The sequence below is a fragment of the Leopardus geoffroyi genome, chromosome X, assembly GCF_018350155.1.
Source record: "Leopardus geoffroyi isolate Oge1 chromosome X, O.geoffroyi_Oge1_pat1.0, whole genome shotgun sequence".
Classification (NCBI taxonomy): Eukaryota; Metazoa; Chordata; class Mammalia; order Carnivora; family Felidae; genus Leopardus; species Leopardus geoffroyi.
In genome coordinates this window covers 70,156,121-70,175,447 of record NC_059343.1, presented here as the reverse complement: position 1 = coordinate 70,175,447, position 19,327 = coordinate 70,156,121, and the positions used below count along the sequence as shown (strand labels likewise).

The 19,327-nt window shown below is 33.5% G+C and overlaps 1 protein-coding gene across 2 annotated transcripts in view; it reads left to right on the top strand.

Moving 5' to 3' along the window:
* The window catches only part of HDX (highly divergent homeobox), a 189,521-nt gene that overhangs the window by 139,735 nt on the left and 30,459 nt on the right, over window positions 1–19,327 (top strand). For both annotated transcript variants that reach the window (XM_045471098.1, XM_045471099.1), the window contains exons 6-7: window positions 6,591–6,798; window positions 16,839–16,915. In XM_045471098.1, coding sequence (XP_045327054.1) covers window positions 6,591–6,798; window positions 16,839–16,915 — 285 coding nt within the window. The remainder of the gene's footprint in view (window positions 1–6,590; window positions 6,799–16,838; window positions 16,916–19,327) is intronic.

Here is a 19,327-nt window from a genome sequence, read left to right as displayed (position 1 = left end):
AAAGAAAATCTGGGTGGCTTTGTGTTTGTTGATAACTTTTTAAATACACCAAAGTCAAGTTTGATTACAAAATTGATAAATTGGACTTCATTAAAATTGAAAATTTATAATCTGCAAAAGACATTCTTACAAGAATGAAAATACAAGCCACAAACTGGAAGAATTTTTTTTCAAAACATTTTTATGATAAATTCACAAAGGACACTTAAAATCCAACAATAAGAAAATAAACAACCTAATTCAAAATGGACAAACATCTCAATCAATAAAACTAAAAGGCAACTGACAGAATGGGAAAAGATACTTGCAAATGACATATTGGATAAAAAAGTTAGTATCCAAAATCTGTAAAGAATTTACCAAACTCAACACCTGAAAAACAAATAATCCAGGAACGAAATGGACAGAAGACATGAATAGACACTTTTCCAAAGAAGACATCCAGATGGCCAACAGACACATGAAAAGATGCTCAACATCACTCATCATCAGGGAAATACAAATCAAAACCACACTGAGATACCACCTCACATCAGTCAGAGTGGCTAAAATTAACAAGTCAGGACACAACAAATGCTGACGGGGATGTAGAGAAACAGGAACCCTCTTGCACTGTTGGTGGGAATGCAAACTGGTGCAGCCACTCTGGAAAACAGTGTGGTGGTTCCTCAAAAAATTAAAAATAGAACTACTCTACAACCCAGCCACAGCACTACTGAGAATTTATCCAAAGGATACAGGAGTGCTGATTCATAGGGTGACATGTACCCCGATGCTTATAGCAGCACTTTCAACAATAGCCAAATTATGGAAAGAGCCTAAATGTCCATCAGCTAACGAATGGATAAAGAAGATGTGGTTTATATATACAATGGAATACTACGTGGCAATGAGAAAGAATGAAATCATTCCATTTGCAGCAATGTGGATGGAACTGGAGGGTATTTTGCTAAGTGAAATAAGTCAGTCAGAGAAAGCAGATATCATATATTTTTCACTCATATGTGGAACTTGAGAAACTTAACAGAAGACCATGGGCTAATGGAAGGGGAAAAAATGGTTACAGAGAGGGAGGGAGGCAAACAATAAGAGACTCTTAAATACAGAGAACAAACTGAGGGTTGATGGGGAGGTGGGGGAGAGGGGAAAAGGGGTGATAAGCATTGAGGAAGGCACTTGTTGGAATGAGCACCGGGTGTTGTATGTAAGTGAGGAACCACAGTAATCTACCCCCAAAACCTAGAGTACACTGTACACACTGTATGTTAGCCAATTTGACAATAATTTATATTTTTAAAAAATAGGCAAACATCTGAACAGACACTCACCAAAGAATTTAATCAGATGACAAATAAGCATATGAAAATATATACAATATTATATATCATTAGGGAATTGCAAATAAAAAAAGATAAAATACCACATACATTTATTAGAATAATCAAAATCCAAACCCCCAACAGCACCAAATGCTGGAGAATATGTAAAGCAACAGAAACTCTTACTCATTTCTGATAGAAATGCAAAATGATACATTTTCATGGTCTTTGGAACATATTTTGGCAGTTTCTAAGAAAAGTAAACATAGTCTTAACATATGATACATTAGTTTTGCTGCCTGGTGTTTACCCTGATGAGTTGAAACTTATGTTCACACGAAAACCTGCACATAAATATTTATAACAACTTTATTTAATTACAAAAGAAATTAGAAGCAGCCATGATGTCCTTCAATAGATGAATAAGTAAACTGAAATACATTCAGACAATGGAATATTATTCAGCAGTAAAAATAAATAAGATATCAAGCCATGAAAAAAATGGAAAAATCTTAAATGAATATTTCTATGTGAAAGAAGCCAATGTTAAAAGGCTACATAAATGCTGTATCATTCCAAGTATATAATATTCTGGAAAAGGCAAAACACTAGAGAGACAGTAAAAAGATCAGTGTTTTCCAGCGACTTGTGGGGAGAGAGTTAGGATAAATAGGTGGAACACAGAAATTTTTAGGGCAGTAAAACTACTATGCTGCATGATAGTTTAATGTTATAAACTGTCATTACATATTTGCCAAAACCTATAGAATGTACAACACAAAGAATGAACCCTAATAGAAATTCTGGATTTCACTTGATAGTTTATCAATATTTGCTCATCAATTGTAACAAATCCACTTTATGAATTTTAGAATGATGTTAAATCAGAGGAAATTGACTGGGTGCGTGAAGGGTACATGGCAACTCTTTTTTTGCCTTTTTTTCCCTAGAAATCTAAAACTGATCAAATACTAATGCCTGTTATTTTATTTTTTTTTAATTAATAGATACAGAAAACAGATTGATGGTTGCCCAATCAGTGGCGGGGTTGGGTGGAGTGTGGAGTTGGGGGATGAAAGAAATGTGCCAGGATGGTCAACAGATACAAATAAGGGGCGCCTGTGTGCCTCAGCCAGTTGAGCATCTGACTTCAGCTCAGGCCATGATCTCATGGTTCATGGGTTCAAGTCCCGCACCTGGCTCTGTGCTGACAGCTCAGAGCCTGGAGCTGGATTCTGATTCTGTGTTTGTCTCTCTCCCTACCCCTCACCCGCTTGCTCTCTCTCTCTTTCTCTCTCAAAAATAAATACTTTTTAAAAAGATAAAAATAAATAAATATTAATTTGAAAATCAATAAAAATATAAGTCCATTGAAAAAAATCAGTGAAATTGACAAACATCTAGCCAGAGTGGCAAAGAAAAAAGACACAAATTAGTAATATTAGGAATGAAATGGGTAATTCTACATACTTTTAAGATAGAAAACGGATAAACAAAATTTTTAAAACAACTCTACATGGACAAATTTGACAATTTGGATGAAATGGATTCCTCAAAGGGTGTAAATTATCACAACTCACCCAATATGAAATAGACTACTTGAATAGCCCTATAACTATTAAGAGAATCAAATTTGTCATTAAAAACTGCCCTCCAAAAGAAATCTACAAGTGCCCAAAATTTACAGTTAACATCACACTTAATGGTGAAAAATGTAATGCTTTCCTCCTGAGATCAGGAACAAAACAAAATATACACTTTGACCACCTTTATTCAATTTGTACTGGAATTTCTAGCTAATGGAAAAAAATAAGAAAAGGAAATAAAAGTAACATACAATCATCAGTATTGACAATCCGAAAGAATCTACATAAACAGTCTTACAACTAGTAAGTGAGTTTAACAATGTTTCTGGATACAAGATCAACATACAAAAATCAATTGTGTGCATATATAGGAAAAAGTGAACATATTGAAACTGAAATTAAGCATATAATATCATTCTCAATCAATCAAAATATCAAATCTTTAAATATAAATCTAACAAAACATGTATAGGACTTTTATGCTGAAAACTACAAAACATTGATGAAAGAAATCAAAGACATTCTAAATAAATGGAAAGACATCTGTGTTAATGGACTGAAAGACTCAACAGAGTAAAAATGTAAATTCCTCCAAAATGATATGAAAGTTTAACATAATTCTTACAAAAGTTTCAGCAATATTTTTGATGTAGACAAGAAAATTCTAAAATTCATATGGAAAGGAAATATGTTAATTTAGTTAAAATAATATTGGAAAAAATACTGAAGTGGAAGAAATCCACCTACCTAAAATCAGGACTTATTGTATAGCTATAGTAATCAAGACTGTGGGGCACCTGAGTGGCTCAGTTGGGTAAGTGTCCGACTTCAGCTCAGGTCATGATCCCACTGTTCATGGGTTCAAGCCTATGCTGACAGCTCAGAACATGGAGCCTGCTTCAGATTCTCTCTGCCCCTCCCCCACTCATTCTCTCTCTCTCTCTCTCTCTCTCTCTCTCTCTCAAAAATAAACATTAAAAAGAAAAGACTGTGTGGTAGTCACAGGAAGATACAAATGCAGATCAGTGAAAAGGATTAGAAATAGTCCTGCACAAGTATAGCCAGCATAGTTGATTTTTGACGAAGGTGCAAAAGCAATTCAATGCAGAATGTCTTTTGAAAAAATGGTTCTGAAATAATTTGATATCCATATTAGGCACAAATGAACCTTGACCAAAACCTCACACCTTATACAAAAATGAAATCAAAATGGATCACAGATTTAAATGTAAAAAATAAAAGTATAAAATAAATTTTAGAAGATAAAATAAGAGGCAATCTTTAGGACCTAGGGCTTGGTGAAGTATTCTTAGAAATGTCACTAAAAGCACAATCCATAAAAGAAAAGAAAAAAAAAAAGAGCTTGGAATTCATCAAAATAAAAAAATAAAAAAAACCTTTTTTTCTGCAAAATACCAGAATAGTGAAAATAAAAGCTACAGACTGGGATAAAATATTGCCAAACCACATTTCTGATAAGAACTCCTACCTAGAAAATATAAAGAACTCTTAAAACTCAACATTAAAAAAAAAGTCAATTAGAAAATGAGCAAAATTCATGAAGAATCATTTCAATGAAGAGAGTGTATGGATAGCAAATAAGCACATGAAAAGATTTTCAACATCACTAGGCATTGGGGAAGTCAAATTAAGAACTCAAGGATTGGGGCACCTGGGTGGCTCAGTCGGTTGAGCGTCTGACTTTGGCTCAGGTCATGGTCTCACAGCTTGTGAGTTTGAGCCCCGCATTGGGCTCTGTGCTGACAGCTCAGAGCCTGGAGCCTGCTTCTAATTCTGTGTCTCCCTCTCTCCTTGCCCCTCCCCCACTCATGCTCTGCCTCTGTCTCAGAAATAAATAAACATAAAAAAAGTTAAAAAAAAAAAAAGAACTCAAGGATCTATCACTGCATGCACCAGTGAAAATAGATAGTCTTTTTCATTACTAAGAATACCAGATGCTGGAAAGAATGCCAAAAAAACTGGGTTTTTCATACATTGCTGGGAGAAATGTAAAATGGTACAACTTTTCTGGAAACAATTTGACAGTTTTTCATGAAACTAAATATGCAATTACCATATGGCCAAGCATTTGCATTCTAGAGCATTTGTCCTGGAGAAATGAAAACTTAACATCTGCACAAAAGCTTGTTCATGACTGTTCATGACTGTTCATGAAGTTTTAAGGGCCCCTAATTGGAAGTAACTTGTGTCCTTTGATGTGGGAATGATTAAACAAACATTGCAAATAAATTGGAAAAAAATTAGTTCATAAATATCATGTAATACAACTTAACAATAAGAAGGAATGGAGTATTGATACATGTAACTTGAAAAAATCTTCAGGGTACGTGGGTGGCTCAGTCGGTTAAGCTTCTGATTTCTGCTCAGGTTGTGATCTTGCGGTTTGTGGGTTTGAGCCCTGTGTCGGTCTCTGTGCTGACAGCTCCCAGCCTGGGGCCTGCTTTAGATTCTGTGTCTCCCTCTCTCTCTGCTCCTCCACTGCTCACGCTCTATCTCTCTCAAAAATAAATAAGCATTAAGAAAGTTAAAAAAAAAAAAGAAAAAGTCTTCAGAAAATTATGGTGAGTGAAAAAAGCCAACTTCAAAAAATTACATACTATGACTCCATTCATAAAACATTCTTGAAATGACACAATTAAAGATGTGGAAGACAGATTAGTGGTTGACAGTGGTTGGGAATAGTGAATAAAAGAAGAAGAAGAATAGTGTGATAAAGGAACATAGAAGTGTACATACATACTGTGTAATTTCAATTTAATGTTTTAATTATTGTGATACAATTAGGTTAAACATAAATTGGAGAAAGCTGAGTGAATTTACCTCTGCCACTTCCTGTGAATCTAAAAATATTTTACTATAAAAAGTTTTAAAAATTGGTTCTGAGTCCAATGAAATGAAATTTTACAAATTTTGAAATACCCAAGTAACCATTAAAGAGCTGAAGTTAATAGAAGTTACATTTTCATCAAGGAAGAACAAGGTTGGAAATGGCATATGAACTATAGTTATAACTACCTGTCTGGTCCCTGTAGAAAAGAGCTAATTTGTGTTTTGTTTCAAAGATTTGGTGGGTTATTTCTACAGAAAAAGAAAACCAAAACCAAAAACAAAAGTTTGTGAATTTTTAACTAATTTTAAAAGACATAATCATTTATATTAAATAAGTACTTTCTCAAAAAATAACATTGATATTTAATTATCATTTATGAAAATATTAAATATATTTTGTTTAATTTCCCCTCAAGGTTGTTCTGTTTGAATTATGTTTGCTTTAGAAACATGAATATCTGCTTATAAATGTTTTGTTAGCCCTTTATTCAACATTGTATTTGACATTTTTGTACATTATAGTATGTAAAATCAGTAAAATGACCAATTTCAAAAATGAAAAAAAATAAAGTCTAAAAAAATTGTCCTGCAATAGGCTGCATGTTTCTTGAATGTCTGAATATTTAGATAAATGTTACCTTTCTGCTAATAGTATGTTTAAAATAAAAGCATAATTACTTTTATTTTTGCTTATTGACTAATAATTAAATTTTCTTATTCTAGGTACCTATTTATTTCTAATCATATTTTATGCAGCATCCATTTATTATTTTAATGGCCAAACCTGCTAAAGGTTCTATGTTTACAAAAATTCCTTTTGTATTTCTCTTATAAGACTTGGATTGGGAATAGAAGAAGGAAATATCGTTTAATGGGGATTGAAGTTCCACCTCCAAGAGGAGGCCCTGCTGATTTTTCTGAGCAGCCTGAGTCTGGTTCTTTGTCTGCACTCACATCAGGAGAGGAAGCTGGTCCAGAAGTAGGGGAGGATAATGACAGAAATGATGAAGTATCCATCTGTTTGTCTGAAGGAAGCTCTCAAGGTATTTTATATGCTGCACTTCCTAATAATAGCCTTTGTAACTTTGATGGATTTTTAACTTGCTTTTCAGCTAATTGCATTTCACATCTAAAGTTCTCAAAACATTTGGTTAAACGTTTGAAAATAAATTGATTTATTTTTATTTATTTTTATTTTATTGATATGTATATACACATATATACATAATGAAATGATTACTGCAGTCAAAATAATTAACATATCCATCTCCTCACATAGCTACCACTTATGTGTATGGTAAGAACACCTGAAATCTACTCTTAGCAAATTTCTAGAATGCAATATAGAATTGTTAACTGTAATAATCATATGCATTAGATCTCTAGACTTATTCATCCTACATAATTGCAAATTTGTATCCTTTGACCAAATTCCCCCATTTTCCTGATCTCCCCACCATGGTAACTACCATTCTGTTCTCTGCTTCATTTGACTTTTTATGATTCCATGTATAAGTGAGATCATGCAGTATTTTTATTTCTGTGCCTGGCTTATTTCAGCTAACATAATGTCCTCCAGGTTCATTCTTCATGCATTATATATACAGTATATAAAATCTCAGTTATGTGGGGAATCTAAATATAATATTATATAATCTCAATTTCTTTATTTATTCATCTGTCAACAGATAATTAGGCTGTTTTCATATTTTGACTACTATAAGTAATGATGCAAAAAATGTGGAGCACAGATAACTCTTAGAGGTACTGATTTTATTTATTTCGGTTATATATCCAGAAGAGGGATTACTGGATCATGTGGTAGTTATATTTTTACGTTTTTAATGAACCTACACACTCTTTTCCATAATGACTATACCAATTTGCATTCTGATCAATGATGTACAAAGGTTCTCTTTCCTCTATATCCTCACCAACACTCTTTGTCTTTTATCTTTTTTTATTTTATTCTTAATGCCTCCACCTAAAGAGTCTCCCACACTGAGTCATCACAAGGAACACTTATGTACCACAATAATGATCTCTCACATTTAGAAATGTTGTTTATTACAACAATCCATAATTATAATTAAGTACATGATTGTTTTTATTTTATTGAAACTCTAACCAATTTAGCTTTGAATGTTATAAATGTATTATAATAAAAAAGGATATGGTATAATGTGATATACACCAGGGTAGTCAGGCAACCTCAGTACAAGTCCTGGATCTTCCACTAGCTGATTATGTGACTTCAAGCAAAACATTTAATTCATGGGGCTTTAGTTACACATCTGTAAAATAAAGGAATTAGCCTGGGTCATTTCTATAACATTTCTTAGTTTTTCCCTAATGAGAATTCAAATAATTGCATGTACTTTTTCAATGAACACTTATATTGAGGTTTAATTTACATATCATAAAATTCATTGATTGTAAATGTAGAATTCAATGAGTTTTAGTAAATTATATAGAGTTATGCAACTATCACTGTCACTAAAATCCAACTTTAGAATATTTTCACCACTTCAAAAAATTTCTTTGAGCCCACTTGTAATCAATCCTCATTCCCACTTCCAAACCCAGGCAACCACAGATCTGCTTTCTGATAATATAAACTTGTCTTTTCTGAGTATCTCACATAAAAGCAATCATACAATATATAGTATTTTTGCATCTGAGAGAAACAAAGAGAGAGAGAATCTTGCAATGGCCCATTTTGTTTGTTTCTATTTTACTGGATCAGAATATTAACAATACAGTTTCCAGTTTAATTTTTGCCTTTTAAATTTGATTATGGACTTTCTCATGCCAGAACTTCTGCTTGTAATATTTATGTTGCCAAATATATCAGTCCTTTTCTTCATGATTTCTGACTTTGGTATTAAGATTACAAAGTTCTTCATTGTACCACAATTATGTAAACATAACCCTATATATCATCTTATATCTTATGGTTTCATTTTTACAACTTGATATTTATTCTGCATAGAATTTATTTTTACTTAATATTTGTGAGGAAAATACCTAATTTTATTTTTCCAAATGGTTAACCAGTTGCCCTTACACTATACTTTAAATAATCCAGCATTTTACTAGTGAGTTTACTTGTAGCTTTTTATCAAGCTTTATACATACACATGCACACACACACACACACACACACATACACACATATATGTATCTCTATATATTTTGGATTTTCTACTTTGTTACATTGATCTGATTGTTTATGATTTTGGCTTTATAAAATATCTAAATATCTGGTAGGACTCTGATTACTCTTCTTAGTTCTTGCAGCACAGATTATTCTAGATTAATTTTAGAATTGCTTAATCATACCTTTCCCCAATCCCTCTTGCCAAATATCATTTAAGCTTTTTTTTATTGGTACTGAATTAAATGGATAGTAAAATGTGGAAAGATAGAAACAGTTGTCCATGTGTTGAGTTTTAGATGATGTCAGGATATCAATGTGGAGCTGTCCAGCAGACCAATGGATAATGTGGGTCTGAAACTCAGAAAAGGAGTTAAGATATGAAAAGAAATATAGGAGCTACTCACATTGAGGCTGAACAAATGTCTAGCCATAGAAATAGAAGATTTAGTTAAGTGAGAAAATGGAAGACAAGAAAGGAAGATAGACAAGGGCTGTATGTTAAGAAATATCCAGATTTGGGGGCTAGGGGAGAAAAGGGAGGCAATGAAAGAACATTCAGATATAGGAGAAACAGGATATTATGATATTATTAAAACCAATGAAAGAGAGAGATTTCAGAAGAAAGAAGTGTCATTTGGAAGGTGAGTAGAAAGTCCTCTCATATGAGGCATTTAAAATGGTCAAAGGTATATAAGTGTACAATATAATGGTAGTACCAGAGGATGGGGAGAGGAATATGAGGAGTTGTTGTTCAATGAATATAAAGTTACAGTTATACAACTGGAGTATAACTGTTGAAAAACACATTGCATATAGTTAGCAATAAGGGGCTATAGACTTAAAAAAAGAAAACTTAACAGGGTAAATCATTAAGTTGTTCTTACCAAAAAAAGAGGGACACAAGAAAACTTTTGAAGGTGATAGATATGTTCATTACCTGGATTGTGGTGATGGTAACATGAGTACTGATATGTTCAAACTCACCAAATTGTTTATATTTATTATGTGCATTTTATGTACACCAATTACACCTTAATAAAGCAGAAATATTAAAATAAACTTTAGAAACAATGAGAAACCATTGAATTGGGTGCTTAAGGGCTTCTTTGAAAAGCAATGTGTGTTGCGAGGGGTAGGCAAACAGATTGCATTAGGTTGAGTAATGAAAGGGGTATTAAAGCTCTTGGTATTGCCAGGGCCATGTATTTTAATACTAAGTCTTTGAAAAGATGTGTGAATATTCAACTGCTCTCTCTCTCTCTCTCTCTCTCTCCCCTCCCCTTCTCTCTCTCTCTCTGTCTTTACCAACATTTACTGTTGGCTTTGATGAAGATGATAACAGGATTTAGTGTACAAAAAACTGTGAAGCAAGAAAAAGGAGATGTTGCATCTTTTCCAAGTCCCTTATTTATAATCTAGTTGGTCCATTAAACCAAAAATGGACCAACTTCTATTAGTCTGCTACCAAAGACTATTAGTCTTTACTAAATTGTATGTGCCTGGTAATACTTGAATATTTTCAGTGATTTAGGAATAGATATTTATTTATTTTAATATATGAAATTTATTGTCACATTGGTTTCCATACAACACCCAGTGCTCATCCCAAAAGGTGCCCTCCTCAATACCCATCACCCACCCTCCCCTCCCTCCCACCCCCAATCAACCCTCAGTTTGTTCTCAGTTTTTAAGAGTCTCTTATGCTTTGGCTCTCTCCCACTCTAACCTCTTTTGTTTTTCCTTCCCCTCCCCCATGGGTAGAGAATGATGACTGGCAGTTATTTGAAAGATAATGGAGATTTGTGTGTTTCTATGGGTGGGTGGGAGAACTATGAGGAAATATTCTTTTTTTAATGTTTTTTTTGAGAGAGAGACAGAGAGACAGAGAGAGAGAGAGAAAATGCAAATGGGGGAGGGGCAGAGAGAGAAGGAAACGGTATCCTAAGCTGCTTCTGTGCTGCCAGCAGAGAGCCCAATGCCAGGCTCAAACTCAGGAACCATGAGATCATGAGCTGAGCCTAAATCGAATGCTTAACCAAGTCTGCCAACCAGGCGCCCCAGGAAGTATTCTAATAAAAGCAAATTACCTAAGCCCCTGAAAGGGAGTTTCAATCCACTACTTCCACTTCCCCACCTAAAAGGGAATTTTTTAAAAAATAAGTAGTTAATAGGGGGAAAATGATTTAATTTTAAGGTTGCTAATGGTCCACTGCTCCTACACTGGCATCCTTTGTCATTTAATAGTGTGTTCTCTAGACAGGTGACATAGTAATTAAGGCCTAATGAGAAAGAGGAGAGAAAGAATTTAATGCATGAATCAAAAAACACTTGATGGGAAGTGATATTACCTAGAGTCCCTTCAGTGGCTTACTTTTTACAGCTGCATAGTAACCTTTTCATTCTCATCAGAAATTGGAGCAGAAAAGCAGAAAATAGTCTTAAAATACTAAGAGAGCCTTTTTGCTCACTATTTCCAATGAGTTCTGTCTTATTCTCTTCCTCATTTTGCTGATGGAGAATACTAATCTGACTGATTTAACTGTGTGATCCTTTTGTGATGATTAAGTGAATTTTATCATCTTGCCTAGACTAATATACCTTTAAGATATGCTAACCATATTCTCTTTCAGTTATGAAAATATAGTTAAAAGTCTGTTTACTTTGACATTTACATTGATTACATCTGAGAGATATAGAGATAGAATAATCAGAGTAATTACCCATTCTATTTCAAAAATATAACAATTTGAAATTCAGAGCCCTTTATAATATGGCTGTTACTTCAAGCGGGTTAGAGTCTTCAAAATGTCTAAGAAAAAGAAAAATGTCTTTAAAGCAGGGCTTACATTTTACGTGTTAAAAATCAATTAAAAATTATGTTAAATTTTCCTAGAAAACACTCTACAAGCTAAAAGAAGCATTACATTTTTCAAGCACACTAAAAGGCAGGTTTAGCCAAAATCACCAAAAAGTGCTTGCTGACCTTTTAGCAGTTTCAGTTCCATTTTTTTTTCTTTTCTGAGAGAATAGGTATTTCCCTGATATAGAGCTTTTGACTTACCTCTAGCTTCCACCTTTTATCTCCCACCCTCACCTCTCCCATTTTTTTTTCTTTCCCTGTGTGGAAGTGAAGAGAAAAGAGATGTGGTAAAGCTACCTGGCAAACTCTAGAAAAAGTAATAGATGACTCAGCTCCTTCAAGTTCTGTGTCTACTAAAATATATGTATGGTTGAGCAATTTTAAAGATTTTTACTATCCTGAGAATCAAATTGTTTAAAGTATGACAAAGGTTAACATCTATAATGTTAAATATTTTAACAAATCTTCTTAGCTATATCTATTATATGTATATGCATATAAAATATAGTTCTGCATAATTACATAGTGTGAGTGTATCCCTAATATATAGAATGCCCTCTAGAATTTTCACTGATTAATAACTTTGCTTATTTATTTATTTTCCAATTTGCAGAGCTGCTTTTCCTGAGGAATAAGCAGTCACATCAACTGTATTTAACTTTCAAACTTTCAGTAATGTGGAAGCTATCTGTAAAAAAGAAAACATGCCTTAATTAGCTGCATCACTTCATACCTTTTTATTTTAGAAATCCTCCAAATAGTTTTTATTTACATCTTATAAAATAATCAAACCTTGTATGAATATGTTGCCAGTAAAGCAAAGCTGTGTATAAAGTTATGAGCAATTAAGAACGGAAATATAAGGCAAGCCTATAAGGAATGATACCAATAATGATCTTACTGATGATTGCTGTAACTTCTATTCTGACAGCATTAGTACTAATATCAGCTCTGCAGCTAAACCTGATGACAACTCCCCCACTTCATTTCATTTAGTGGCTAATTACATATGACATGAAATATCTAAGTAATGAATAAAGTCTCCTCCATATAAGCATCATTCTTTTACTAAAAAATTAAATTGAGGGGTACATGGGTGGCTCAGTCTGTTAAGCATCTGACTTTTTTTTAGTTTATTATTTATTTATTTTCAGAAAAAGAGAGAGTGGGAGAGCAAGCACACATAAGTGGGGGAGGAACAGAGACAGAGAGAGAGAGAGAGAGAATCCAAACCAGGCTCCACAATGTCAGCACAGAGCCTGATGTGGGGCTTAAACTCATGAACCATGAAATCATAACCTCAAGCATCCAACTACTGGTTTTGCTTCAGGTCATAATCTCACAGTTCATGGGATTAAGCCCTGCATTGGGCTCCACACTGATAGCAGTGTGCTTGGAATTCTCTCTCTCTCTCTCTCTCTCTCTCTCTCTCTCTCTGCCTCTCCCCTGCTCATGCTCTCTCTCTAAAAATAAATAAATAAACTTAAAAAAACTAAATTTAATTTTTGGTGTTCAATAGATGCAGAAAAAGCATTTGACAAAATACACCATCCATTCATGATGAAAACAATCAACAAAGTAGATATAAAGGAAGCATACTTCAACATAATAAATGCCATATATGAAAAGGACACAACTAACATCATCCTCAGTGAGGAACAACTGAGATCTTTTCCTCTGTGGTCAGGAAAAAGACAGGATGTCCACTCTCACCATTGTAATTTAACACACAATACTGGAAGTCCTAGCCACAGCAATCAGAAAACAAAAAGAAATAAAAGGAATCCAAATTGTCAAGGAAGAAGTCAAACTTTCACCATTTGCAAATGACATGATACTCTCTATAGAAAACCCAAAGGCCCCATTAAAAAACTGCTAGAACTGATACACAAATTTGGTAAAGTTGCAGTACACAAAATCAGCACACAAAAATTTGTTGCATTTCTATACACCAATAAAGAAGCAGCAAAAGAGAAATCAAGGAATTAATCCCATTTACAATTGTACCAAAACCCATAATATACCTAGGAATAAACCTAACCAAAGAGGTAAAAGATCTTTACTCTGAAAACTATAAAACATGGAAGAAAGAAATTGAAGATGACACAAGCAAATGGAAAAGCATCACATGCTTATGGATTGGAAGAACAAATATTATTAAAATGCCTATACTACCCAAAGCAATCTACACATTTAAAGCAATCACAACAAATGGTGTTGGTAAACTGGAAAGCTACATGCAAAAGAAACTCAACCACTTTCTTACACCATACACAAAAGTAATTTCAAACTGGATTAAAGATCCACATGTGAGACCCAAAACCATAAAAATCCTAGAAGTTAACACAGGCAGTAACTTCTTTGACATTGGTTGTAGCAACTTCTTTCTAGATATGTCTCCTGAGGCAAAGGAAACACAAGCAAAAATAAACTATTGGGGCTTCATCATAATAAAAAACTTCTTCACAGTGAAGGAAACAACAAAACTAAAAGGTGACCTATGGAATGGCAGAAGATATTTGCAAATGACATATCCAATAAAGGGTTAGTATCCAATATATAAAGAACTTAACAAACTCAATACCCCCAAATGAATGATCCAATTAATAAATGGGCAGAAGGCATGAATAGACATTTTTCCAAAGAAGACATACAGATGGCCAAGAGACACATGAAAAGATGCTCAGCATCACTTATCATCAGGGAAATTCAGGTCAAAACTACAATGAGATATCACCTCACACCTGTCAGAATGGCTGAAATCAAAAACACAAGAAACAAGTGCTAGGGAGGATGTAAAGAAAAATGAGCCCTCATGCACCATAGGTGGCAATGCAAACTGTGGAAAACCGTATGGAGGTTTCTCAAAAAATTAAAAACGGAACTAACCTACAATCCAATAATGGCACTACTAGGTATTTACCCAAAGAATACAAAAACACTAATTTGATAGGATATATGCACCCTTATGATTATTGCAGCACTAACTTACAATAGCTAAACTATGGAAGTAGCCCAAGGGCGATATATATATATATATATATATATATATATATATATATATAATTATTGAGCCGTAAAATAGAGTGAAATCTTGCCATTTGCAATGATGCAATGATATGGATGGAGGTAGAGATTATCATGCTAAGTGAAATAAGTCAGGGAAAGACAAACGTCATCTGATCAATCATACGTGGAATTTATGAAACAAACAAATGAACAATGGGAGAATGAGGCAAACTAAGTAACTATAGAGAACAAACTAATGGTTACCAGTAGGGAGGTGGGTAGGGGATGGGTGAAATAGGTGATGGGGATTAAGGAGTACACCTGTGGCGGTAAGCACTGAGTGTTGTATAGAAGTGTTGAATTACTATATTGTACACCTGAAAGTAATATTACACTGTTTACTGACTGGAACTTAAATAAAAACTTGAATATAACTAATTAAAGACATAAACAAATTGAATTTATGGTGGAATTTGCATTAAAATTCTGGTGAAATTTTTCTGTATATCTTAAACTCTAATGATGTATATACTCATAGGAGTTCCCCAATTAGCCATGTTTTTTTTTTCTGTTTATCCTCCATGCTCAGACAGGGCACTCCTATACATCTTTCCATGGGAAGGAATGGATCTGGAAAAATTCTGGGAGGACTGATAAATATTTTTGTTCTGTTTTCTATGGTGAAATAAAGCATCAGTTCCCAAAAGGCTGAGAGCTTCCACTAGTGTTTATCTAAATAATCTACATGCCATGACTGTGCAAAAAGAAAATGGAGAAATATTACTGTCTTGTTTTACTAAGGAGTAGAGGTGGGGATAATCTAAGACAGGACAATATTTTGTAGACACCTATGCTGCGAACCAGCCACTTTCCCTAGCTCAGCACAGAAGACTTTTTAATAGACTTATTTTTCTGAATTTATTTTCCTTTGTTTATTTTTTCATATTTTTAGAATATTGATTTTTTATCATATGAGAGATACATGTTTATTATAGAAAATAAAAAAAATACAATGAAAAATTAGAATAGTCCTACCTTTCAGTAATAACTATTCTTAAAATAGGAGTGTGTGGGTATTTTTGCCAGTGTTTTCTTTGCATATATGCAGGTGTGTGTGTGTGTGTGGGTGTGTTCACATCACATGCCTTTTCACAAAATTAGAAAATTCTGTATTTATAGTTTTATATCATGTATTCAAAAATTATCATCTTTCACTTATTATAAGTAATACAAATTCATTGTAAAAATATTTAAATATGATTAAATTAATTGAAATAAGAATTAACAAAATATTAAAGGGCGCCTGGGTCAGTTAAGCATCCAACTTTGGCTCAGGTCATGATCTCATGGGTCATGGGTTCAAGCCCCACATTGTGCTCTGTGCTGACTCAGAGCCCAGAGCCTGCTTCAGATTCTGTGTCTCCCTCTTTCTCTGCCCTTCCTCAGCTTGTGCTCTATCTCTCTCCCTCTCCCTCAAAAATAAAGAAACATTAAAAAAATAAGTAAAACTAAACAAAATGAAGAAAAATAGAAGTTTCCTGTAATTCCGTCCAGAAATAACAATGTCAGTGTTGTGGTATTAAATAACATCATTCTTTTTGTTTCTTTTTCCTCTATGAAAAGGTACACTTCTTTTACTTTTACAAAATTGAGATCACAGTGTACCTACATAGTAGGTTTTTTCACCTTCATTTAATTTACTTTCCAATTTTTTGTGAATATTTTCTTTATTATCAATTCTTCTTCTTCTTCATTTTTACAGTATTTATTGTAGGAAGAGGTCCTAAGTGATTTATTGAGTCCTTCATTGTTAAGCATATAGGTTATTTCCATTTATTTTTCAATTATAAACAACACTGTAGTGGCCATCTATCCACACTTGTTTCCTAGAATGCATTGTTAGAGGTACAGTTGCTCATCACAGCATATATGATGTGAATATATCATTTGTGCCTTTTTAAAATAAGAAAAAATATTTAAGTGATCTTGAGAAAAGTATTCTCAATAAAATTTTGAGGAATGAAAATGAAACCGTGGCCTTTTTTTTTCTATAGAAGAGTCCAATGAAGTTCCAAATGAGGCAAGGGTTCATAAGGAGGAGGACCACCATGCAGTATCCGCAGATAATGTGGTATGTACATTTTGAAATTCTTTCCTCATGATGGATTCTTTCCCACATGATGGATTTCAAGGATATGTTTCCCTTTGGTAATGATACTGGTGTTAGCAGAATAAAATCTTGCTCCACTTCACAAGCCAAAACAGAGCTGTCACCAATGAATTTATATATCTTTGAGAATTTAAGAAATGAAACTTAAAGCACTGTCATTTGTGCCTCAAATTTTTTGATTGAAGAGATTTGTAGGGCGCCTGGGTGGCTCGGTTAAGCATCCAACTTTGACTCAGGTCATGATCTCACAGTTTGTGAGTTCAAGCCCCACTTTGGGCTCTGTGCTGATGGTTCTGAGCCTGGAGCCTGCTTCAGATTCTGTGTCTCCCTCTTTCTCTGAATTTCCCACACTCGTGCTCTGTCTCTCCTTCAAAAATAAATAAACATTAATTTTTTTTTTTAAAAAAAGAAGAGATTTGCACATATAAAAATCTGATGCTTACTACACATAGACATTTTATACATGTTACTTTTCTTTAACACATTCAGCAAAAAGCAGATTTCTTCTCATTTAACAGGTGTAAGAAATAAAATTGAGGTTAGCCTGAAACCATGAAGGAAGCCCTTGTTAGTTCTGGGTCTTGTATCCAAGGATTCCTGATTCAGAGTTGTCTGTTCAGACCACACCTATCTCTACTATGTTTGGAAACTTACCTTCTTTCTAGTTGTATTAGACTCTTTTAGTCTTCTTAAAAATTGCTCTAATGAGAGAAGGACGATATTAAAAGACTGGGTAACAGGCAGAGACAGACTGTATGCAGATTAAACTGGGCTTTGTGAAAATGTAAACATTATTGATATATAGAAATGTTCTCCAAACAGCTGTTTTAGCAGCATCTGTTTATATTTTGACTCCATCAAGTAATACAGAAATCAAGATAATATTAAAGTCAAAGCCAAAAGCAAATGCCATTTTGCTTTTGTTTTTTTCTTTTGAATTAGTAATTTTTACTTGATTGAAATCTTTAAAAAAAAATGGTCCCTATAATGGATTTTTGTGTTACAAAATGGGTGTAGCTTCATGATTTACCCAGGCTTCCATTGCAAAAATTATTTATGACACTCTGATTCTTCTATATCTCCTTAATAAAAGTTGACACATAAAATACAATTTTGCTCTTTTTTGTTAAATTCAACAATATATAACAGTGTTTTCCATGTGCAGAATATAGTTTAGGATTACATTTTATTGATCTCAGTCCTGATTTAAATTGATGTTTGACCCTAGTAACACAACTCAATAGACTATAGGAAAACAAGCTTTGATTTTGATGCAAAGCCATGTTTTCTTTAGATAGCTAGTAATAATTATTTTCCACAATATTAATCGTGTTAACATACATTCCATGAAGTAATAATATCCTCTGCTCTATATTTGAGTTGTACTGTACAAGCTATATACAATTATTTACAAATTAAAACCTTTTGCCCTAAACACATGTTCATTTTTAGTCTGAATTTCTCTGCATTGGATCTCCCCTCAGCAGACATTTGGAAATAATAAATGAAGTAATAGCATGGGATGACCGAAGTCACTTAGGGACCTAATTTTTGAAAAACACTTGATTTTTAGAGATAAATTTTGACAAAGCACAAAGACATATAAGACTTATTTATATGCACATATATATCCAGTGATTCTTGGTGCCTTCTTCCCTGGATTACTTGTCTTCTTTTCCCCCAAACCAATACAAATACAGAATCTAAAAAAAATTTGGAAAGTGTAAAATCAGGTCTGATGAAAACTAATATGATTAAACACCAAGTTTATAACTATATTAATTAAAAACAAAATAGATTCATCTCTAATCAGGAGCAGAAAGCAGTTTTCATTGCAACTGTCCTCCTGACTAGTAGGCCACAAACCCTGCTATGGTTACATATCCTTATAGGCAAAGTATTAAGGATGGTCATTCAGGGTATGTTCTCCACTTTTTAAAAATTGTTATTCAAATTCCAATTAGTTAACACACACTGAAATATTAGTTTCAGGTGTACAATATAGTGAATCAACACTTCCATACAACACCTGGTGCTTAAAAATTTAGAGCTGATCTTGTCTTTTGGTTTTGATTTAAAAAAATAATGTTCCATGATTAGAGAACTTTCCTTGCTCTCATGGTTGGAGCTTATTGGTCATTACTCACATCAGCAGTTAGCTGTTCACTCTTTTGAATAGATATTTAATTAGTACCTACTATGTGCAAAATACTGGACAGACTATGTTGAACCTTAATTCTAAAGATAATGGAAGTTTAACCTCTCTCTCTCTCTCTCCCTCTCTCTCTCTCCTTACTGTCCAGTGAAGGAAGAAAACCGCCAGGTTATTTTTATTATCACATCATAATTGTCTAGCTAATGGAGTGCATTTAA